Here is a 24,375-nt window from a genome sequence, read left to right on the forward strand (position 1 = left end):
ATATCTGCCCTTTTGGCAATGTTTACTTCTCCTTCTCGGCTTCCGGACATGACCATTATTTGCGGTGTTTGCATGGCAGTCATGTGATCCTTCAGACATTGCTGAAGTATGTGCAGAAAAAAAAGAAAGGCTAGCAGTGTTAATGCTTGCATAGCCGCATTGCTCTTGTGACCACCTCCGCCGTAACTACTGCAATTTAAAGAACGGAATTGTAAAAAAATACTAGGTATTTTTTAATTGCCCAACACAGTAAACCCTTTCGGTCCACAAGTTTTGGTGGTACCCACACCCACACTTGGCGATGATAAAAAAAATAACGAAGCTCTTTTCTTGTCCGTCTGTCAATCACATAGATACACACGAGTAAGAATGGTTACTTTAAAGTAAATATACTTTTCATCACACTTGCTCGTAAACAGTGTCGTAACATGCAGGCTACCTTGGTTGCAACCCCCCAAATAAAACCCTCGACCTTAATGTGCTTGTCATGAAACCCGTGGTCGGTAAATGAGTCATTGCGCGTACTAATTTTCATGCCATGAAGCCCAAGGTCGGTAAATGAGTTTGTTACTGCATGGCGTGCTGGAGCGCGGCGCGCGCACGTCGGGCACATGCTACGTGGGGTGGGGCGGCGCGGAGGCTGGCGCTGCCAAGAGCGTAGTCAGCGGTATCGGCAATTTTTGAAAAATATTAGTTTTTCTTTTACAAATATACAATTTTACTCGCAAATGTGATGAAAAACATTGTATGTCGCACGGGCGGTACTAGAATTACGAACATCGACTCATTAAAGCCCTCAGTCTTCGACTTCGGGCTTCTAATAGACTCTCGTTCGTAATTCCTTGTTTACCGCCCTTAAGACACAATGTACTATTTGTTAGTTCTTAAAAGTAAATATACTTTTAAGAACTATTCTATTGTCCGTTATTCCGTTATGGAAACAGTTTGAGCTCCTTCACTAGCGTCTTTCGGGCGCTGGCTGTCGCCTTGTCAGTGCCCGCACAGCGTTGACGCAACGTTCGCGCAACCGCGAAGAATCAGCCAGTGTCTTGTTAGCCGAAGCAGCGTCAAGATAAAATTCGCGCGGTGTCATCTATCGAACGTTAGGTAATGTCTTCGAAAAAGCCAGTGACGTTGCAGCGCCGCTGGTTAGCATTATAGGTAGTGCCACGAGAGTTGAAATGAATGATTAAATTACACACACAGCTAAAACATTTCGTGTAATGTAATGACAGCATTATTTTGACATTTACTCATTCATTTCACTCATTCTCCTTTTGTGCAATCAGTTATTTTTGTAGCTGTGTGTGTAATCATTCACTTCAACTCTCGTGGCACTATCTATCCTCCTGAGACCCGACGTAAAATTTCTGTTTTCAGAATTTGAACCGAACATAAATCAAGTTTTTTTTTTAATGTTCTCAAGTGAGAACCAGGAGGCTATACCTAACGTTAATAAGACGCTTACGCTCGAAACGACGTTACTGACTTGCGGCGCCGTAGCGCGAACGTTGCGTCAACGCTGTGCGAGTGCTACAAAACGACAACGCTCGAAAGAAAGACTAGTGTGTGATGGCTGGCTCCTAGTTGTACCTAATTATTTTACCAAATATCATCTAATCTCGTTTCACAGTTTAATCATTAGGCTGCGTTTCAACTAGAGATGTGCGAGGATGTGTTGCGAGGAATGTGTTTGTCATGTCATGATCATGAACCAATAGGGACGCTTCATTTACCTCTCATTGCTTCGCTCAGCTGCTCCCACCAGAGCGGTGCTGATGATAAACACATTCCTCGCACATCTCAGGTGGAAACGTAGGCTTAGTGTGGTAAGGATAAATGTGATCCAAATTTGAAGTAAACCCTATAAATTAGAGGTTGAAACTAGCCTTAAATCTAAGGAGACGAAATGAGATTGACCTACTGTTTCGAGTATGCTACGTGCCCATGGGATGGTTGCGAGTGTTCGTAGCCATAATACACATTATGGTCGTGCGTTGGTTGCGCGAAATCCGCATACCTAATAAAAAGAAGAGGAACCAATTCGTCACCGTTGGACGTCCGTAAATGAATAAAATGAATTATAAACATAGACACAAAACAAAAATGGTTTTTTGAAATACGCAGTTATTTGAAAACTTCTTTCCATTATGTAAACAATTAAGACAAACCTTTCACTGAGCTGTTTAGTCCCGATTCCCATGTTACTCAACATGTTTTCTAAAGTCATTTTGACTGTCACGCGCGTCACTTTGTGTGGATTTTAAGGCACTGACGAGGTGCGCTCGAGTCATGGTCATGGGTGCTCTGCATTATTATGCTCTAATTCACGTTAAATTGCCCACAAGATGTGACAAACGTTACTGTAGCGGTAACTTCAGACGGTGGTTTTCTAGAATTTGAAACCATGGTGTGACTTTTTACAAACCTACATTTTCCGTTAAAAATATGACAGGTCGGCTTAAGAAAAGAACCAGACGTATTTTTTTAAAGGTGACACGGGGCAAAAGCAACTAAAAAAAATTATCCCTCCCTCATTATCGCCGTCTACCATGACCTATATAATTAGAAGGGTTACACAAATAAATATACTTAAGAGCGGTTATACCTGGTGAGCTGCCAACGTTGCATTTTTGTTAGTTTTTCTCGATTATTTCATAAAAATTGAATGAAAATTAAAAATTTTGTCTGATAGAACACTTCTTAATATATAAGTTAATGTGTCTACTCCAATAATTATTCGATATAGACTTTTATTTCTTTAAAAACCGTACATAAACATTAATTCGTTTTTAAGGAATATACATATGTTTATAGTCCAAACTTAAGGTTTGCCAAAGAGCGATAGAGCGTAGCATATTAGATGTGAAACGGATGGACAGAATCCGGAACACCACGCTGCGCTCAAAAACACGCATAACCGACGTTGGGAAAAAGACTGCTAAGCTAAAATGGGACTGGGCTGGACACGTCTGTCGCATGCACCCACAAAGGTGGGCTCGCACAGTTACTTGGTGGGTGCCGGAGAACGGCCAGCGACATCGAGGCAGACCGAGAAGGAGATGGCGGGACGATCTGGACACGTACGCAAAGGACTGGCCTGACATTGCGTCAGAACGAGAGTTGAGGAGGTCAAGAGGGGAGGTTTTTGCCCAGCAGTGGGACACTATACAGGCTACTTAAAAAAAAAAGGAATATAAAAGTCTATCACGAATAATTATTGGTGTAGACACATTAACTTACCTATATATTAAGAAGTGTTCTATCAGACACTTTTAATTTTCATTAAATTTTTATGGAATAATCGAAGAAAAACTAACAAAAATGCAACGTTGCCAGCTCAGCAGGTATAAACGCTCTTAATTGCTCACATTTCAATGAACGGTTTCAACTTCAATTACACTACAAACAGGCTTAGGTTTTCCAATAATTTATTTTATTGTTCCACGAGAGCAGTAATAGTTACATTCACCCCACCGTGAGGTTAATGTGACTATTAGTTATAACATTGTTGTAATCAGTAAATATACGTTGGGGGATAATAGTACACGTACATTCACGCAACATCTATCCGAAGATGGTATCTAGTTGCCAAGAATAGGGCTCAGTCTCCAGCAAATTCTTTTTTTAATTTTTATGGGGTAAATGCAACTATCTTCCATAGTGGCTAGTGTTGGTATACTACTTATCGATAAATCTTTGTAAATAAAATTCAACATTTTTTTTATTTTTTTCTTTGCCATTCTTTGACCTGATATTTCCATGACCTCAGTATTTGTTAAAATCATTTAGCTATGCAGCTTGAGTTTTATGGCTCAGTCTCCACATATACTTTTTTTAATTTTTATGGGGTAAATGCAACTATCTTCCATAGTGGCTAGTGTTGGTATACTACTTATCGATAAATCTTTGTAAATAAAATTCAACATTTTTTTAATTTTTTCTTTGCCATTCTTTGACCTGATATTTCCATGACCTCAGTATTTGTTAAAATCATTTAGCTATGCAGCTTGAGTTTTATTGCAATTTGAATTGTTTGCTGTTTCAATCCATCTAAATAACGGTTTTTTTTGTTAATTTTGGGCTTAATTTTTTTTATTTAAGCTACTTAATTTGTCTTTTCTTATAAAGTCTTTAAATTCTTCGCACCAATTGCATTAGATAGTAATAAAATATGTGAAATTAATTTATCGAAATATCGACACGGGACATCACTAGCGAATGGCATTTTTCATACAAAAACTATGGGGCTATTGCTACTGTTGAAAAAGTTGCAATAACCACATGTACCCGAAAAGTTGAGGTTAATGTAACTATATCAATAAAATATTAATTGGAACACCTACAGTTCAAATAAATATACCATTGTTTTATCTTTTCTTTAGGACGAACTTGTGTTTAAAATACAAACTGATATATAGATGCACAGAAAAACCAGAAAAATAAGACCAGCACTGGGAATCGAACCCAGGTCCTCGGCATTCCGTGCCACGTGCTATACCGCAACACCACTGCTGGACAACGGTACAGACATGAATTTCCCTTTATTTAGCCACTTAAGCAGTGACGCTAGCGACATCTATACCGTAGCCCTCATCGAGAAACTTTCGGCATTCCATTGGAACTAAGTAAAAATTTGGAATTGAAATAAAAAATACAAAAAGATTCCAAAAAACCAATCTGAACTTGTGTTTTTTCCAGAAAACGGCTTTTAATATTTTTTATAACACAAAAATAAACACACGACACGACAAAGCGTTGCTTTAAAATAGCGGCTGATAAAATTTGCTCTGTCTGTACAACAGTGAGCGATCTAGGAACGCCGTTTGTGTTTTATTTTATAAAGCAATGATTTTACTACGCTCCAACCGATGGCTCTTTTTACTAAAACCATTAAATTGAGAGAAACATCAATTAGTTACTTTAGCCTCATGGTTGCTTTCGCCCCGGGTAACCTTATCTGATTCTGATTTTCATAGGTATGTTTAAATAAACCAAACTTCAGCAGACTCCTACGATGAGAGATGCGATATGATTTTATGACGAAAGCATTTATCTCATTAACAGTCCGATGAGAAAAACGATAATTATGTCCATACATCATCATCATTATCAGCAGCCGGAAGACGTTCACTGTTGAACAAAGGGCTCCAACTTAAGGCGCCAGAATGAACGCTTGCATTTACCAGTCACCCGCAACTCGAGCGATGTCGTCGGTCCACCTAGCTATCAACGCTTTGCCCTCCGGTTCATGGTCGTCCCTCAGTATACTTTTATACGGGGCGAACCCGTTGAGTTGGCTTAAATGCGGTTGTTAATACAGGACCGAAAATAAAAAAAGATTTAATAGTTTATTATTTTATTTTACACACACATTCACACAAGGACGTCCTCAATCACACAACACATTAAATACATACAATGCCTACCTACTACTAAACTATTCAGTGATATAAACGATTTATATCACACAGATTTTTACATCAGTCGTCATTTATCGAGAAACTGGCGGAATTGTAATTGTTTATTTAAAACTATAAACTCTTGCCAATTTTAAATATCAATTCACGGGCCGTCAAGGTCCATTTATTACAAAATAATGTTTTCCCTCTTTTTAGATGGTACAATTTCTACTTGTTAACTTCTAGAATAAGTTAAATAAATAATTTAAATAAATTAATACAACACTACTCTCCATGCCGTCTTAGCCTGTGCGATGGGATAACTATGATCATAACCATGCCCGTAAAATAAGGCATGGCACTAAAATATACCCTTCGTATTTAATTTCTAGCGCAAGACAAAAATAAGTAGTTACTAATATTGTTTTTGATTTTAAAAATGCAGCTAGGTGAACATTTGTGAAAAGTTGGTATTAAGATATGAAGCGGTATCAACTGTTTTAATAATTCAGATTTGTATGTTACGGTCTTCTTCAAATTAAAAACTTGGATGGATGCACTGTTGCTGTTTTGGTCTGGCTACGCTTAAAATGATTTGGCGATTTAAAATTAATATGGGATTGATGTTTGGCTTTAGACTTCATTGCATTCGAGGTACAGCTGGCGACAGTCAATTCCGGAGCGGCCGCGGCGTCCGGCCTCATAGAACTGGTCGAAGGTACCACCAGATTGCCTTTCTAGGACGAAGCTGGCTGCGTAACTGTTGAGAAAAAAAAGTCATGTCAACACTCATTTACAAAGCAAAAGCGATCAACGGCGTAAATAATAAAAGTAAACTCACGTTCCAAGTTGGCAGAAGACGCTCTTGGGTCCGATATCGGAAGAACACTCGTTGTTAGCATCACACACGTATTTCTGGAGGCATTTGTCGTCATTTGTACCGAAAGATCTGACGTAGGTCTTGAGCATGGCAATACCAGCAATGGCGGCGTCACTGACTGAGTCCTTGCGGCCCATGGAACGAGCGGCCAGGGAGCGGTGGGAGAAAGACGTCTTCAGAGCGTCTAAGAGGTTCACAACGATGTTGATGAACTGAAAGAATAATGAGGAATCTTTTGCTTATTGCCCATTAGGGGATATAATACATAGATATTATGTTACCCACTCTCTATACCTATGTCCTGGCTTTACCTGACTACAGTGATTATTTGTGTTTATGTAACTGCAAGTATTAAAAGGACAGGAGGGATGGGTTGCGTACCTCTCCAGCCTGTTTTGCCATGGAGGCGACTTGGTCAGGATCTTTTGCACCGAGCACCGTCGACAGTACCGCAGCCAATATACCCTGAAGCAAGCGAGATGCGACACCGGTTCCATAACCGAACTTGACTATTTACATTTCAAACATGGAGGAACCTCAAGGAAAACTTCAGGCAATGCAAGAGAGCATTGATACATTAAGGCTCTACCTTGCGGCTCTACCTTTATGTTTCTTGAGATTACCCCAGGAGGTGAAGGTAGTAGTTAATTTTATGTGTATTAGGGATTCTTTTAACTACATAATGGTTACTAAATGATACTACGGGTGAGGATAAACTTGCAAAGTGCCTTTAGACTAAATAGTGACCGAAGACTTATATCTACAGAAATTATGTTAGTAGATAAGGATAAATTATATGGCCCATTGCTCTAAATGTTGCGTGATATGATATGCTTTATAATAAATGATTCTTCGGTTAATCGGCAATTATGTAGTGGTTGTATCGTTACTGAAGGGTTTTATTTACCTGCATGGGGGACGAGCCGTTGTCGACTTTGTCGATGCCGTCGCTGGAGGCGCCTCCGCCGAGGATAGCCGTTAAGATCTTGAGTCCCATGGAGAATAGATTGGCCCAGGGGGAAACTGACGACGAATCCGTGTCGAGACTGTCGCTCTTGTTCGGGCCCGTCGTGCCGCCGGGGTTGAACAACATTTGCATTATCATTCCTGAAAAGGGTTTTAGCATTCCTGAAATTTAATCCTTCTTATTATTTTGCCTAAATGTATTTCGCAAATTGCTTAAACTTTTGATAACTAAAAGCGTGGTATTGTTTGTAATAAAGTAATCAAATCACCTGGTAGATAACTATACTCCTTACCAAGCATGTTGGACCATGAGAAGCCTCCATCGGAGATGGAGTTGTTCTGGATATCGTCGAGGTCGTCGAGCGCTACTTTCTTGAGCGCGTTGGGTTTCTCCGCGAATTTCCGTTCTTGCGCTTGCTGCCCGTGCGCAGGCAGCGAGTTACTATAATACTGCGGGTTTTGTGTCCGTACGTTGCTTGTTGACTGAAACATTAAAATAACGCGATTTGATTAGTGCCTCCATATGTATTTCATCTTTCAAAATCTACAGCAGCGCCGAATTAATTCCATTATCGTATTAATGATAGAATTACACAGTAGATACCTACTGTTTTATCTACGAAACATTTTGATGCAAAAATCCGAAGAACTTTTTAGCTAACAAAATAATTACTTATGCTTTTACACAAATAAAATAAAAATCGAACTCCTTTGTCCAACGAGTTCCAAAGTAGGTACATATAGACAAATGTTTTGCTCTATTTGTCGATCCTTGTTTTTTGATTGCTCTTTACCACTCGAAGGTTGAATGGCCGGGATAAGTCCGTCTTTGTACTTAACACTTTATATTTTTTCTGTAAGCTTTTTCTTTTTTTCTTTTTATGCAATAAAGAGTATAAACAACCAGATAGCCTAGGTTAGACGACCAGATGGCCTAGTGGTTAGAGAACCTGACTACGAAGCTTGAGGTCCCGGGTTCGATTCCCGTGTCGGGGCAGATATTTGTATGAAAAATACGAATGTTTGTTCTCGAATCTTGGGTGTTTAATATGTATTTAAGTATGTATCTATCTATATAATTATATTTATCCGTTGCTTAGTACCCATAACGCAAGCTTTGCTAAGCTTACTTTGGGACTAGGTCAATTGGTGTGAATTGTCCCGTGATATTTATTATTTATTTATTAAACAAACAATTCAAAAATACACGAACGATAAGAAATTTAATTCGCGATAAAATCATAGTCATAGGTACTAAAACCAAATGTATACTAAATACCTACACAACCTATATTTGCTGACAGTTTAAGCTTATTCAATACTGCTTTTCTTTTGTTCCTGCCTTATTAAACTTGGCATAGGCATGCAGTAGACGTAGGTAAGTATTAGAGTTGTAATCTAGATTTTACCTGTGAAATGAGAGGAGCATGCTGCGGGTACGCGATCGTGTGGAGAATCGTCGATGAACTGATGAGGGCCAATAGCGCCCAACCTGCTGCCTTCTGACACATCCTGCTGGCAACAGAAAAACATTCGTAGGTAAGTCACACAGTAAGTAAATTCTATGGAGGTAAAGGTGAGTACTGGGATATGAATTAAGTACGTCATTTAAAAACCTACAGTAGGTACTTGTTACGTGTTATAAGTATAAAACACATTCAAAGCCTTTTACTGATTAAAATTATTACTTACACATCGAATATTCTTTAATTATACGCTGGCTAGCGCAGTGGACGTGGTCGATTAGAAAGTGTTCTGATGAGTGAATCGCGCAAATTGATTACCTGCGTTTGGAGTTGCTTAGAAAGTAGCTCCCTGCATAGCCTTCGGTGCATTTTTACGAGGACGCTGTCTTCGTCTACGACTAATTAGAGGATGTCCATTAAACTAATTTGTCTAGCGTGGCTTTTATGGCACTATGCTACTTTATTTACGACTCCTTGATGCACTATGAGAGATATGAGGCTTTCGATTCGACTGACGAAAATACTGGCGAGTTTTGTTTATTGCGTCTTGATATAACCTATCTATATAAGCTAACCCGGTTTTATCTAACTGTTATTCGGATGTCACTTCTCGTACCTGTCTCAAATAAGGTGCTAGTTATAAAAATTGACGCATATTAGTGGTGTAGACTACTTATTAAGCGTTAACGGTCACGGATCGGCCTCGGCGGTCTACTTTCTTTGACCGATAAAAACGAGTGATTTTACACCTGCTTCTGAGCGACCGCGTTACTATTGTTGCGTCATTCTCGTTTTTTTGCGTTAACACAAGCCTAAATGTACTTGTAAATAGATTGGTTTTATTAGCTAAATGAAAGCTTTGGCTTCACGGAATCGGTAACTACGATATCGCGTGCAATTTGCTAAAGATCATTTATGTACCAATGGCTCTTGTTTGCTATTGTGAAAATTTAAGTATTCACGGAACATGTTTGTCTCGGTATATCTAATGAAGTAAATTGCACACTTAGACGCGCTGCACCGGCGCGCCGGTCGCCGGTGACAGCGCGTCCGCTGAGATTCTCTCCGGAGAAATTAGCAGTCGCCAGACTCGGCCAGTCATTGCTTATGTTTTATGTATGCCTTGTTACTATTTACTTGTAAAACCACATACGTACACGTCTATTTATATTTTTATTTCTCGCTGCGCAGTTAACGCATATTGTTCAACCACAACTGCCGTGCTCACAATGCTGCGTTTGTCAATGCGTTGAAAAGACGCGACATCCATACGAATATGTTTTTGCTGAGAGAAAGCGGGAAGTGTTTAGTAAATACATTTCTTGCATTTCTTATTGACACAATGCAAACATTCGAATTACCATTACATACAATATTTCATAAAACAACTTACTCGTGCTCTTGTGAGAGTTTCTTGTGTCGAACATATATTTATTAATTTATAAATTAAGATATGTTGAGTAAATTAATGACTATGTGATGTTCAACCTATCGTAAATAACTTTGCTGTGATATCAGATGGAAAGCAGACACTGCCCTTTTGCCCCGGGCTAAGTAACTTTCTTTCGAAGGGTTTATCGATTCTTCTAAAGCGCGGGTAGAAATGGCAACGACCCCTTGACCCAGTAACCTGCGCAAGCGACTGAACTTCGCGGTGCAGCGCGCGGGAAACTAACCTCACTTTCGTTCGATCAACGCGGATCTTAGCGTCAACACTCAACGGCCTACATTCTCCGTCGAGAGATTAATGCGTCATATGATTTATTATTATTAAGAAGCTAGCTTACGCCCGTTGTTTTCCTCCTTTGCAAAATCTCTACCCCATGGGAATTTTAACAACCCCTTATTATGCCTTGTCATATAATTTGAAATCTCTAGGACAAGGCTTGACTTGAGCCAGAAAGGAGTTTTCTTTTTATATATTTAAAATAAATAAATCTTAACTAACTAAGCTGCTGCTATCTGTCTGCTATCCTATCACAGAATAGATCACAGGGTTGAATCTTTTGCCCCGCAATAGATAGATACTTATAATTTTCAGCCTGTACTTAGTTTGTATTTCCATGGACGGGTTGACAGCAAACGATATAAATAAACATATGTAAAAAGTTAGACAATAATGTTAAATGTACAAGAAGAGGTAGAAATGTTTTTATATCGAACAAGTTTTTGGTAAAAAAAAAACATTTTTCATAAAAGTTTTTTTTTTTTTTGATGACTGTAGTTTTTGTCGACATTACTTGCATAGTCATCCAAACTACATTTGCATACTAAATTTCAATTCGATGCCATTAACTGTTGAGAGTTCCGTACTGCGGAGACGATCCTGGCCGGACTACAAGAGGATGTCACTTCACTATCAGATCAGATTATTGTGTTGTCACGCAATTTACATAAGTATGCCAAATTTCAAGTCAATCCGACTACTGGAAGTTGGTCTAATTTAACTTGCAAGATTTGACTAAAGACAGACAACGGGGCCTTAAGCCGTGGTGGCCTAGTGGTTTGACCTATCGCCTCTCAAGCAGAGGGTCGCGTGGGTTCGAACCCCGGCTCGCACCTCTTTAGTTTTTCGAAATTCATGTGCGGAATTACATTTGAAATTATTTACCACGAGCTTTGCGGTGAAGGAAAACATCGTGAGGAAACCTGCACAAATCTGCGAAGCGATTCAATGGTGCGTGCGAAGTTCCCAATCCGCACTGGGCCCGCGTCGGAACTATGGCCCAAGCCCTCTTGTTCAGAGAGGAGGCCTGTGCCCAGCAGTGGGACGTATATAGGCTGGGATGAGACAACGGGACAGGTGAACCTAAATAAAAGCTTGTAAAATGAAGCTTAAAATAAAAAGACCTATCCAACTTCCGACCTATCCTACTATAGGGTTGGATGAGAAAAAAAAATCACCCCCACTTTACGTCTATGGGAGACACCCTAAAATATTGTTTTTAAAAATGTTTTTATAGTACCATTTTGTCGGCATAGTTTACATATATATCCGTGCAAAATTACAGCTTTCTTGCATTGATAATTCCTGAGCAAAGCCGCGGACGGACGGACAGATAGACAGACAGACATGGCGAAACTAAGGGTTCCGTTTTTGCCATTTTGGCTCCGGAACCCTAAAAAGTAACCAGCTACTTTTGATGCTGACCGACCTATAGGTAAGCGAGGTCTTTAACGCCACGAGCGTTTTAAGACCAAGTTAGCAACGTTGTATACAATACTTTTTCTACGACTAAGTACTTTTAAATCATCATCATCATCATCATCTCATCAGGCTAAAGACTTTATATACCTTTATCTACGTGACACTGCTAACAGATTCAACACGGTATGAAATATATGAATGAAGCGAATTACGTTTCCCACCAATTCCAGGAATGATAACTAATTATTTTGTTTATGTTTAGTTTTTTTATTCACGCTAACCTTGCCAGTGGCGCGATCACTTTTAATACTTAATTTTATGACAAACAACACTTGAAATTAATGGAAAATGCTCAATTTGGGACTAAACATAGGTAACATAGGTAGTAAATTATACCTTCTTTGTTTATAAAATATGAATACTAAATTTTATTTTTGAAAGATTATTGATTAGTAGGTAACTGAATAAAAATGTTGTGAAATAATTTCAATGTAATGTTGGAATACTGTATTTATTCAAAATAGAGGTTAGGAATCCTAAAAAAGTTCTGTTAAAGGAAGGTCATTGAACTGCATTGTTATGTATGATATTAATTTATTAATTTCAAAGCAACCATAATAGTGTGATTTTATGAGCCATAGAGTCAGACTTACTTATTATGTATATCATTGTATTCGTGTTCGTGGACCTTTAATTTGTCATAGGTATAATAGTACACGAGTAGAAAAAACGTTTTTTCGATGAAGTGACAAATATCCATTTAATTATGTACGAGTTCGACTTGTACCTAATTGGCCAGTTTTTTTAATGCTTTCCTGTTATTTTCCGAATCTTTATCACGATAATTATGTCACGTCTTTTTCTCTTTCTATTATACGCTTGTTAGTTTCTAATTAAACATATTTTTGAATATTATATTGCGTCATGTTGCTCAACTACGTCTGTTATAAGACTATTTTCGCGTTTTAGGCTACTACTCTAAAACAACCTTATTAAACGTATCAAACATAACTTCTGCTGCAAAGATGTGTAGTTTGATTCAAAGCGAGTGTAATTATATTGTCTAGTAACGCAGAACAGCGCGGCTAGGCGCGGCAAACATGGTGATGGGTGAAAGCGAGCCAGGCCGGTCGCGTGTATGCCACCTCCGTCCGTGCAAGGTTAACGTTTTTCTAATTTCGGAGCGAAGAGTTGAACCTGCTATTCTGTGACCAACAGGCCACTTTCATCGGAAATTCACCGTGGAAACATAAGCTGTTTTCTCCGCCTCAATAATTTTCCTAAAGTTTCTGTTCCTCACACAGCTCGTGTCTACGTTCTGAAGACTGAGCAAAGTTAATAAGAATTTTTAGAACGTTTTCTCGTTTCCGTGGACGTTTTTTTGGCTTGTTTATCGCCCACTCACTGGCTGGTCCAGCGTGCAATCCGCTTTCTAAAACTGCACAAGTTGGTAACAATGCGTGTTCTTGATGCGGATATGAACACGAATACGTATTAAATAAATGAGTTGTAATATGTGTTGTAAGCCGTGGTGGCCTAGTGGTTTGACCTATCGCCTCTCAAGCAGAGGGTCGTGGGTTCAAACCCCGCTCGCACCTCTGAGTTTTTCGAAATTCATGTGCGGAATTACATTTGATATTAACCACGAGCTTTGCGGTGAAGGAAAACATCGTGAGGAAACCTGCACAAACCTGCGAAGCAATTCAATGGTGCGTGTGAAGTTCCCAATCCGCACTGGGCCCCCGTGGGAACTACGGCCCAAGCCCTCTTGTTCTGAGAGGAGGCCTATGCCCAGCAGTGGGACGTATTCCGACGTATATAGGCTGGGATGATGAATGTGTTCTGTTATTTAATACACCCGACTTTGTCGGCCAGAAAAAAACACGTTATGCTTTTATTACATACTTACCAATAAACAAAATATTGAGAGCCTGTCTGGCGTCCACTTTGTGACATTGATTTGAAAATTGCATTTTCTTACATTACATTTCTGGGCTGACTTTACAGGTCTGAAGGCCTTGGACATCGATAGAAGTCATTCGATACCCCTAAATCCAAAAAAGACTAGCCCCGGATGCTCTTCCCTAAATCCGGATATGCCAGATTATTCTTATGCACATTCACATGTATTAATATCAGCCATAACTGGAAATGGAAATGGAGTCGTATCAGATATTTATGCAAGCTTTGTTATGACAGATATTGCTGCTGGTGACTCTACATACCTAGTTGCTATTCTCTAGTACATAGTACATCCTTATCTTGAGCGCTGGTTCGTGATCGCGATACGCAGTGGCGTTGTGAACCCGGTATAAGGGTCCGTATAACCGTTTGAAAACGCAAGCTTCTTTACGAAAACAAATAAAGACTTAACTACATATATATGTCTACGACCATAACTGTGATAAGCTGGCTGCTTTTTTTTTTGTTTTTTAAAAGGGGCGCAAGTGGCATAAAAGTCTAGAATTACATACTTACAACGCGAATTACAATTTCCAAGTCTTAAGTTGGTAAAGTAGCCTAGTAGTTGGAATACCGTATAGATAGGTAAATAAGACTGTGAAAAGATAAATCACTAAGATTTAAAAGAAAACAAGATAAGTGATTCATAATGAGTAAATTCCGGTGATTCTAGAGATAGCATGTGCTACAAACGGTCTCGGTAGATCGGACGCGATCACTGGATGCGTGGCGGCCTTCTAACAGTACCACGCTCTCGATGTAGATTCAACGGTACTACTTATTCTAGATGCACATGTTCAATGGCGGCTGACACCTTCACCTACTTCCTAAAAAAAAGTCAGCACCAACTACTTACCGGATCGAAGATGCGTTCGCAAAGTATACGCAGTACCATAACAGTGAAGGTAAAAAAATATCAATCAACAATGAGGCCTAAAGGCAACGCTGGTGTATAATTTTCGTATTATAATCGTTTCGCTTACCCAACGCGGACAGACGAGATTCCTCTCGCGTCTCGCTACAACTTTCACTTAAAGCTTTTTTGGGTGCGAGTGAAGTGAATCAGTGGCTTCTTGTTTACGGATGATGGCATCGTGGCAATGCTTTAAAACATTGAAATTCTTTCCGGTGTTTCCGAAATGGATATGAATTTTAATAATGTGATTAGTTCCGGACTGGCACTTCCGCTAAATGCCAGTCTGACTCCAACGTGTGATATAATCTTCGCGGATCTTTATAAGAAGTTATGTTGAATTGGGTTATTTGAGAAGTGTTCTGCTTATACGTTTGCCTATCATAGGGACCAGTAGCTACTAGCGTTTTCGTTGTCACGCAATTGCTGGTAAGTTCAACAACGATTTACATATTTGAATGAAAAGAGTTTCACCGCATACCTTATTGTATTCCGGAAAATTACTTAGGGTAAGTCCGGGGTAGATGGCCATAGTTTTTATTAAAACCAATAAAAAAAAAGAATTTAAGCGCTACAATGAAAATCTATATTAATAATTAAATGCACTTTAAATAATTAACATTTGAATGTCAAGCCAGTAAGTCACAATTTCTAATAAAATCGTTACGAAATAAAAATCACAGTTGGCCATCTCTCCCGAAGTGTCCGGGTGTGATGGCCATAGCAGTAGGGGTAAGATGGCCATATCGCAATTCTAGGTGTAGCGTAGTTTTTGGTCTATATTTTAATACTTATATTTTTTTATTAGGAACACGTGTCGCCAAACCCAGTATAATTTTCATGTGTCCAAATCTGGCATTCTTTGCATTGAAGCCAGTCTTCGCCGAGAACTGTTAAAATATTTTTTGTTTTTGCTATAAGTACTCATGAATGATGGCACTGTTGTTTACCTGCTGTTTCTTATTTTTGACTGGTAACATAATTAATGGTACATTGTCAGTACTACCTGATACTTTTCAGAAAACTATACAATCCTTTTTTCAACGGGAGAGATGGCCATACGTAGAATAAAAAAAAGTAAAAGCACGACATGCATTATTTTGGGGTTAGAACGAAATACTACTTACACTTTGCAACAAATGGGCCAATCAACTTTTTTACCGACACTAATCTGTCCGCGACATTTTTCAAACAATTGCAGATTTTTGTAAGTAAACATGTTTTTTCTGTAATTTTAATAGATGGTGTATATGAATATGCCATCCTACGTAAGTTCAACCTATTAAACCGTGAAATATCTTGTTCGAAGTACGATTTTTTGGTAACGCCAGAGACAATTTTGGTAACGCAGGAGACGCCCAAAGTGTCGGTAAAATAGTTGATTGGCCCAAATACAAAAACCATCATTACTTTAAGAAGCTAGCATCATAACCATGTACATGAGCACTCTTAAAAAGATTTGTACCAGACAAAACAAAACAACAGGATTTTATCTAATTTTCGATTTTATTTCCCCAAAATGTTGGCTATACCGTAGCTCCCCCTAGCTCCCCATGATAGAAACTGAACTAAACGGTAACTGGTGTCGTAAAGTCGACGCTTCTATAATTTTTTTCGATTGGCCATCTCTCCCTAGGTATGGCAATCTACCCCGGAGTTACCCTACAAAAATAGAAAACTGCCCGGAATTTTCAATATTAGACAAAAACATGCTGGTTTATGTTGCATAAACTCTACAATGCTAGTGGATAGGTACCTAAATGCCAACTTAGAGGCGGTTAGATTGCATAATCGGTTTTCATTGGTCACCTCTTCATGTTAAGCGATCTGGGTGATATAAGATCTGCAGTTGAGTGCCTGTGAATTTCATTGACTTTTTTAAGTTGAAAATCCATATATACACTTAACTAGGTTCATGGGTGTGTGTGGGCTTGACATTTTCATTATCGACACGATATTTTTGCTGAAAGTAGACGGTAAGAAATCAGTTATCAAGGGGCCACAAAATTAGGGGTACTATTGTCTGTTTCTCTTCTTTTTAGGGTTCCGTAGTCAAAATGGCAAAAACGGAATCCTTATAGTTTCGCTATGTCTGTCTGTCTGTCCGTCCGCGGCGTTGCTCAGGGACTATCAATGCTAGAAAGCTGTAACTTTTCACGAATATACTTATATATAAACTATGCCGACAAAATGGGTCAATAAAAAGTTAAAATAATTTTTTTAGGGTGCCTCCCATAGAGGTAAGTGGGGTTGATTTTTATTTCTCATCCCTCCTTGTAGTGTGGGGTATCGTTGGATAGGTCTTTTAAACCCATTAGGGGGTTGCTAAAACGATTTTTCGATTCATTGATTTTTTTGCAAAATATTCAACTTTAAAGTGCAAATTTTCATTAAAATCGAGCGCCCCCCCCTCTAAATTCTAAAACGGTGGGTGGAAAAATTTGAAAAAATTCAGGATGGTAGTAGGTAGGTACCTATATCAAACTTACAAGGAAAACTATAACGGTTAAGTTTTCTGGAAAATTATTAGTAGTTTAAGAGTAAATAGCAGCCTAAGGTATTTCGGACGTGTCCGACACGCTCTTGGCCGGTTTTTTTCTTGTTCTTATCAAACAAGAAGTAAAAGTTTACAATGTTTGTAGTGCAAACTGGCCGTTACTGTGGGTATTAAGTAGTCGATGAAAAAAAAAGGTTCTGTTCTCTAAGGTTATTTAGCAGACATAACACTATATTTTATTACAAAAAAATATAATTGTAACACACGCGAGATGAGATTTAGTTGCATTTTTGGTACCGTAAGTGCAAGAGAAACAGTTCTCCCAAATGGGTGAAGACCAAAAAGTTGCACACCTTAACGCAGGTACATAGTTAGAATTAGTATATATTTTTTCCATTGTCATAGTGGAACGCAACATTTTGGTGTGCAACTTTTTGGTCTTCACCCAAATAGGGAATATTCACGCAAAACTCTGCGCAGGGGGCGACACTAGCACAAACCGTCAACAAACCGCCATGGCAACGTCAGTTCTCTATTATAGTTTTGTGGCCATGACAGATCAACATTATATTTATTATACTCTATTTATTAAACCAAGATACTAAAGTGACAGTATGAAATGTCAAATGTAAAAATAATATGACCAGCATAATACGAATAGTGCTGCTCTCTCATTTCGGTTTTCGATATAATTGCCAATAATAGATAAAACATAGTATTTTATGGAAACAAAATAAAATTAAAGCATTCAATATTCTACTTTTCATAAGCATTGAGCTTTTAGGCAGAACTTGCTTAGAATCAAAATGAAATTTAAATACAACATCTACAAAAAGTCGAAATATCTCCTAAACGGTGGCATTTTCATTAGACCTATTTTACCTTTTTTAGAATGTCGTAAGTGCCCTACGTGTGTTATTTTGTCACAGATCCGTTCATATCTGATTTTTTTTACCTATAACATACATAGGTACTTACCGAAACTTTGTGTTGTGGCGTGGCACATCACTATTTATGAGATTTAAAAAACAGGTAACACATGAAACGTCATTTTAGTATCTTGGTTTCAAAAATAGAGCATAGTAACAAAATAACATGATATTTACAATCGGTAGTAACGATAGAGCTATATTTCCAAAAAATAATTGTATCATATTATGGCATCCTACGGATATTTAAAATGCATTTAAGACATTCAAAAACTGTTTATGGTTTGTGCTAGTGCTGCATTATGACGGCAGAATATTGCAGTACTTAATATTCCCTATTAGATAGAACTGTGTTTTGTAAACTTGTGTTGCTAGCAACATTCAATGTAGCCTACAGATGTGCAAGTTTTTAATTTTTTGATTCGACTGGATGGCAAACGAGCAAGTGGGTCTCCTGATAGTAGAGATCACCACCGCCCATAAACATCTGCAATACCTCAAGTGCCAGTAATTTCACCGGCTGTCTTACTCTCCACGCTGAAACACAACTGTGCAAGCACTGCACTGCTGCTTCACGGCAGGATTAGCGAGCAAGATGGTGGTAGCAATCCGGGCGGACCTTGCACAAGGTCCTACCACCTGCCAAAAAACCGCTGCCTACGGATAGTTTCCAAAAAGTTGGAAAAGTTGTCGGAAATTTCTGGAATTTTTCACAAGAAATAAAGGAAATTTAAATTTAAGAAACGGAAACTTTCAATCCCCATACAAAATTGTGGGAAGTTTCCGAAATCTTTCTATAAGAAAAATTCCGCAATTTTGGAGTTACCTTTGGCACATCACTGATGTGACATCAGTAATGTAGCCACAAATCCAATAATTAATAGATAGGTCGGTAAAGTTCGTATTTATCTTGCTTTCTCAACTAGCTTACATACTGCAGTTTACTGAAGCTGATTGGCAAGATAAATACGATCTTATCCGATTCAGTTGATCTGTACTACGCCTATGCCTATAACGGGTGTGGCCTGTAATACGAGCAAAACATTAAAACATAGATTGTCCTCGTCAATCTGAACAACATTAGTTCAGCGACTTTTAAAAATAATGAGTCTTTGAATTTTCCTTTTTTCATACAAATTAAATACTGCTATCGATGTACGCCACCCCAGAACTCAGCTCGTCACTACTTTGAAAAAATCTCGTATCTAAAATCAATATGTCAACAAAATTGAACCTTGACATAATGTTCATAAAGTCCACTCAGAAAATTATCTATTTTGAGGTACGAGTTTTTTTTAAAGCAGTGACGAACTGACGTCGCCTGTCACGCTACTAACATCAAGCATTTTGCTTTACAGTGCTTCTTCGAATAAACTTAAAAGTGTAATAAATATTAAGAAACTAATTATTTTTAAAAGTCGTTGAACTAATGTTCTTCAGTTTGACGAGTATGATCTATGTTCGACCAAATTCGTGCTCTACCATTTTTGACATAATTCAAAAGTGCGTGTTGGGCCACGCAGCGCACGGTGTAGGTTCCGTAAATGTGAGAAATATTCAAATATATATCAGGTGAGACAGGGAACCATCACGGTCAAAAAATCTTCGTCTCTGGGGTTCAAAAGGTTAAATTCGCGAAATATAAATAGGTACTCAAGGTAATGCAGGAGAAAAACGATGTTGCGACATTGATTACAGTGATATTTATACAATTTTGAATAAGCGATATCTACCTGCTTAATGTTGTTTGAGTTTAGCTACACTAGCTAGCTATAAGCAAACATGAAGCATTGCCAAGAAATGACAGCAGCAGATACACCAACGAATTGATATAATTAAAGGCTTTCCTTACTACCTACCTACCTACTACCTACTCATCCGCCTACCGAATTTCTTGATTTTAATATATACTTGGTGCTTGTACCTACCCAGGACACATGATTTAAATTGATAAATATAAGTTTTCAATAGACATTAATTGCTCTCAGTAACTACCCAAGAGGGTGTGGTGCAGCTTTAATGTGCAACCGTTGCAAAAATGAACTTTTTTTGGGTTCCATACCGCAGTCGGTAAAAACGGAACCCTTAGTCCCCTCCATTTTTTTGCTGTCCATCCGTCCGTCGTCAGTCATCCTTTTCCTCAGGAACGCGTTGGAGTATCATACTGAAATTAATATCAAATACTCAGATCTTGCTACCACTTGGAGCAGTAAAAAAAAATCAAACTTCTAAGTCAACATAAACAAACGATAGTCATTAAAAAAGGTGCCTCCATACAAATTGCCGGAGAATCAAAACCTCCAGTTGTCCTAGAAACTTTGGTGACAATTTGGTGTGAGGTTCCTCTTAGAGCACAGACATGAAAAGCCTGCATTTTTTATGTCTCTATGTCAGGAACAGACGTATAAATTTTTACGGAACCCTTAATGCGTGAGTCCGACTCGCACTTGGTCGGTTTTTCATTATTTGTCAACTAAACAATGAAGAAGTCTACAAAGGATCAAAATGAAAAGGGCGTTACCTTTGTTTTTACTTTTAAAATACGATAGAAATATAGCGTGGTTGAAATGCTTCTATTGTTTGTTATGAAGAACTAAGAGTCTTTTACGATTCATGTCTCAAAATACCATGTGTTGATTTATTGCAGGCTATGTATATGCACTTCCTGTTTTTGTGCTACAACAACTAAATCATGGTAGGTATGCAGAATCCTTTTAAGCGATTTTTCTTTACCATATTCTTAAAGTTCCTTCATCAAATCTAGAGAGAAAAAAAACGCTGCTTTAATTTGATAGTGACACAACTCAAAATTCTAGGGCAGTACATTTTGAAATATGTCACTATTCAATTAAAGTTCAATTTTAACGCTCCCTTTATACCCGTGTGGTGTCGGGTTAGAATAACACCTCTCCATTTCTTCCGTGGATGTCGTTAAAGGCGACTGAGGATATAGGCTAAGTACTATTATATATTCTGTGATATAGGTTATGGTATACCGTAGGCGACAGGCTAGCAACTGTCACTACTGTCACTATTGTACCGTTTTTGTCAAACTTAAAACCTAAAATTGCTAAAAGTGGCTCCGAAGCGGTAACGTCCCATTGGGAATACAGGCGTTATGTTTGTGTGTAAACATTTGTGTTGTGTCACTATCAAATTAAAGCAACTATGTTGAAAATAATAAATTTATCTATCGTTGTATTCACAATGTGCAGTTTCAAAATGGCACTGGAAGGATATTCCCAAATTGATGTATGTAGAGATACCAAATTGTGTTCGTCAGAGTTAATTAATTAATATGTTGGTACCTACTTTGGATCGGAACAGCAATGCCAAGCGCAAATTACCTATTCATTGCTTTAATTTATTGTCATACAGTTTGCGAAGGAAACGTAAACATTTCTTACGATAATTCTAGCATGGGCGAGTGTGTGCGAGAAACCACAGGCACGCAAGGCTCGCCGGTTGCTATTGACCATTCCGATCGCAACAGCTTTCCTCGCCACTTTCGACAGCCCGTTCACGTTTCAAGATTTTTAATTACTTGCAGAAACCCGTCAAGTATCATGTAGCTGTCCCACCGGCCCTACTTATGTTTTGTTTACAAACGTGAAATGAGAAAGCGAATCAACTGTGACGTAAGCTGTTGCTGGATGATGCCAAATTCGGATAGTGTTGTAAAATTGCTTAGATGAATCTGTGGTGTAATAAATTTCTCGTTTATTTTAAAACGTAAGCGAGGTCCTAACTTGGGTTAGGTTCAAGTTTCATTTTCAAGAGCTTTAGCTTTTTATTTATTCACAAGTTTTATCAAATTGAAAACGTAATTGTAAAAAAACAAATTGGCACGAATTTAATTTAAAATGCTGAAAGTTCTTGAAACTTCAACCTTCTTTTCGCACGTGACGTCCATTAATGATAACAATCTGAAAAACTGTTTGAAAATGTGAATAAAATAATTTATTCATAATACAATGCCTTATGTAAAACACGTAAGTTGCCAAAGACGGTTTCGTCTCGCAATATTGTTTCCACCCGAGTCAAATTCACGGTTGAGGCTCGAAGCACAACGGGTGACGTACATTTCTTATTTTGGAAAGTGAAGGTTTTTATTTACATGACCAAAACAGACAGTGAAAAGAGCGCTGACGAGTTCTTAACTGCCGTGAAATTTTCGTGTCGAATTGCATTGTTCTACCACGTGGCGAGGTTCTTACATTTAATGTGCTGCTCAAAAGAATTGTTTTCAGTCTCAAGTTGCCATTATCTAAATCGGCTCGGTATTTAAACATTAAAAGGGAAAGTTAGGTACTTGTTTTTTCTTAACAGGTTTTGAACTCATGTTACGTTTAGCAATGATTATTACTAACAATACTGTATTTTATGTATTTCAGAGGATTAAAGATCATTGTTGATTGTGTAGGTTAAAATAAAAAATATATTATTATAGTCATCTCATCACCTAAGGCCAGTTTTCACAGGAATGAACCTCCTCATTATGTTAAAAAGAAACGCAGTGAATACCTTTAAAGTTGAATTTTTGATTTTTATATAAATTTAAAATTCCTTTCTATTATTATGTTAATCAACATGTTTTACATATACATATTAATAAAACTACGAGTACTTTAAAATGTTATGCATCAGGTGCATGAGTTTACCCCTTTATCTTTTAAATAAATCAAATAGATCAATTATTGAACTACATTGGTATTAACACAATATTTTTAAAAAACTGCCTAAAAATATACAAAAAATATTTTTATTTAAGGTACATACATTTTCATGTGATTTTAACTGAAATGAATTAATGTTAGTTACAATCAAACAGAACCTTTTTTATGAAGTCCGTTAAAAAATATAAACTATAATTAAAAAAATATACCTATTTAAGTATATTTCATCCACTAAAACATCTCACCGAATCACTAGAACACCTTCAATTTCATAATGACAACAATTAAGATCACATGGTCACTTAAGGCGATGAGCGTCCAGTCCCGTTAGGAAACTTTCACAGTCGCCATTGCACTCACTGTCCAACAAAAATCACGATTGCTTACCTTTATCTGGTACCGGAACAGGCAATCACTGAGTCACTAAACACTTTACTGTCTTCCACGAGGTAGCTTGGTCGTCACCGGTGAAAGTGCGTGGGGCTTGTGCGAGAGTTGGACTTGCAATGAGCGTTGCGCCTTGAACTTCACTATATATATAGGATGACCCAGTTACGGTGGCGGCGGCTAACTGTGCTAGTCGGTCCGTCCGTCCATGGGTCCAACCTGTTCCCCATCCCGTTGGACCTTCTCAAGGACATCTCGTTATCTTTGAGCGCGTGAGCTTCCGAAACGATCCGTACAACAATGCTCGGACGCCTTTCTCGCGCTCCGAGTATTTCTATTAACATACCTTACATTTTAAAACTATACGGGTTCAGACAATGCAAGTAGGTACGAAATTGGGATACCGTCTTTTTACTCTGACGTTTTTGACTGTCATAAGATGACTGTTATTTCTACTCCAAAATAGGCTAAGATAATAATAATTTAAACTCTAGTGTACTTATTGATAAAATTACTAAATTAAACGGTTCAATAAGCCAGCCGGCCGGGCTACTGCGAAATTCAAAAATCGAAGTTCGTGTCGTTCGGTCTCTCTGACACTTATAGTAGAGGAGCCCACGATGCTAAATCGGGATTTACTCGAGCGTCATAGAGACCTATTGGGTTGCGAAGCTTAGATTATAAAAAGGATAAAATGTCATGTAATATATACCTTTTCATCGGTGGGAGGAGTTGTTATAGATTTTTAAAATGTAAAAAAAAACTGTTGCATGGACATACTCGAGCGCGTCAGATATTGATATCATCTATGTCCTACGTATTTTAAAAATGTACGTATGTTAATCTGATTGCTTCCATGATGGGGTGGTCGTACGTAAGGGTTGAAAATGAAAAAAAAAAAAAATAATCGAGCGCGTCAGATTTTCTAAGGGGATGTTAAGAGATCCTAAAAAAGGCTCTTATATAATTATCTGACGATTTGGAGGTGACGCAAATTCGTGGCCATTATTAGAATGTGCATAAAAAATTCGCCATTTTGAAATACTCGAGCGCGTCAGATTAAGATATATATGGTTCATCTTCATGCCCTAGACGTGCTGTCTCATAATCTGACGTTTAACTGGAGGATTCGACTAATCTGACAATTAA

The 24,375-nt window shown here is 38.1% G+C and overlaps 2 protein-coding genes across 10 annotated transcripts in view; one reads left to right on the forward strand and one right to left on the reverse strand.

Annotated features, from left to right (window-relative positions):
- The window catches only part of LOC141429636 (uncharacterized), a 45,931-nt gene that overhangs the window by 13,716 nt on the left and 7,840 nt on the right, over positions 1-24,375 (forward strand). The gene's annotated exons all lie outside the window — the stretch shown is intronic.
- LOC141429635 (uncharacterized) lies at positions 5,343-23,364 on the reverse strand. 6 transcript variants are annotated; one of them, XM_074090047.1, is made up of 7 exons: positions 23,227-23,364; positions 8,658-8,760; positions 7,518-7,731; positions 7,190-7,389; positions 6,664-6,747; positions 6,244-6,494; positions 5,343-6,162 (listed from the first exon to the last, which is right to left on the reverse strand). In XM_074090047.1, the coding sequence occupies exons 2-7, from the start codon at positions 8,757-8,759 to the stop codon at positions 6,036-6,038; spliced, it is 978 nt and encodes a 325-aa protein (XP_073946148.1). In that variant the 5' UTR covers position 8,760; positions 23,227-23,364; the 3' UTR covers positions 5,343-6,035. The 6 variants fall into 6 exon arrangements, with proteins under 6 accessions (XP_073946148.1, XP_073946150.1, XP_073946149.1 ...); XM_074090049.1 differs by having other exon boundaries at positions 7,542-7,731; positions 8,658-8,763; XM_074090048.1 differs by having other exon boundaries at positions 7,190-7,410; positions 7,542-7,731; positions 8,658-8,763.

Source organism: Choristoneura fumiferana, chromosome 7, assembly GCF_025370935.1.
Source record: "Choristoneura fumiferana chromosome 7, NRCan_CFum_1, whole genome shotgun sequence".
Lineage (NCBI taxonomy): Eukaryota > Metazoa > Arthropoda > Insecta > Lepidoptera > Tortricidae > Choristoneura > Choristoneura fumiferana.

Bases quoted from the DNA above. Each gene is read 5' to 3' on its own strand.
- LOC141429635 (XM_074090047.1), bottom strand. From the start codon at position 8,759: ATGTGTCAGAAGGCAGCAGGTTGGGCGCTATTGGCCCTCATCAGTTCA. The intron at 6,495-6,663 runs GTACGCAACCCA...TTATTCTTTCAG, and splicing joins TGGCAAAACAGGCTGGAGAG to TTCATCAACATCGTTGTGAA. The intron at 6,163-6,243 runs GTGAGTTTACTT...TTTTCTCAACAG, and splicing joins GTCTTCTGCCAACTTGGAAC to TTACGCAGCCAGCTTCGTCC.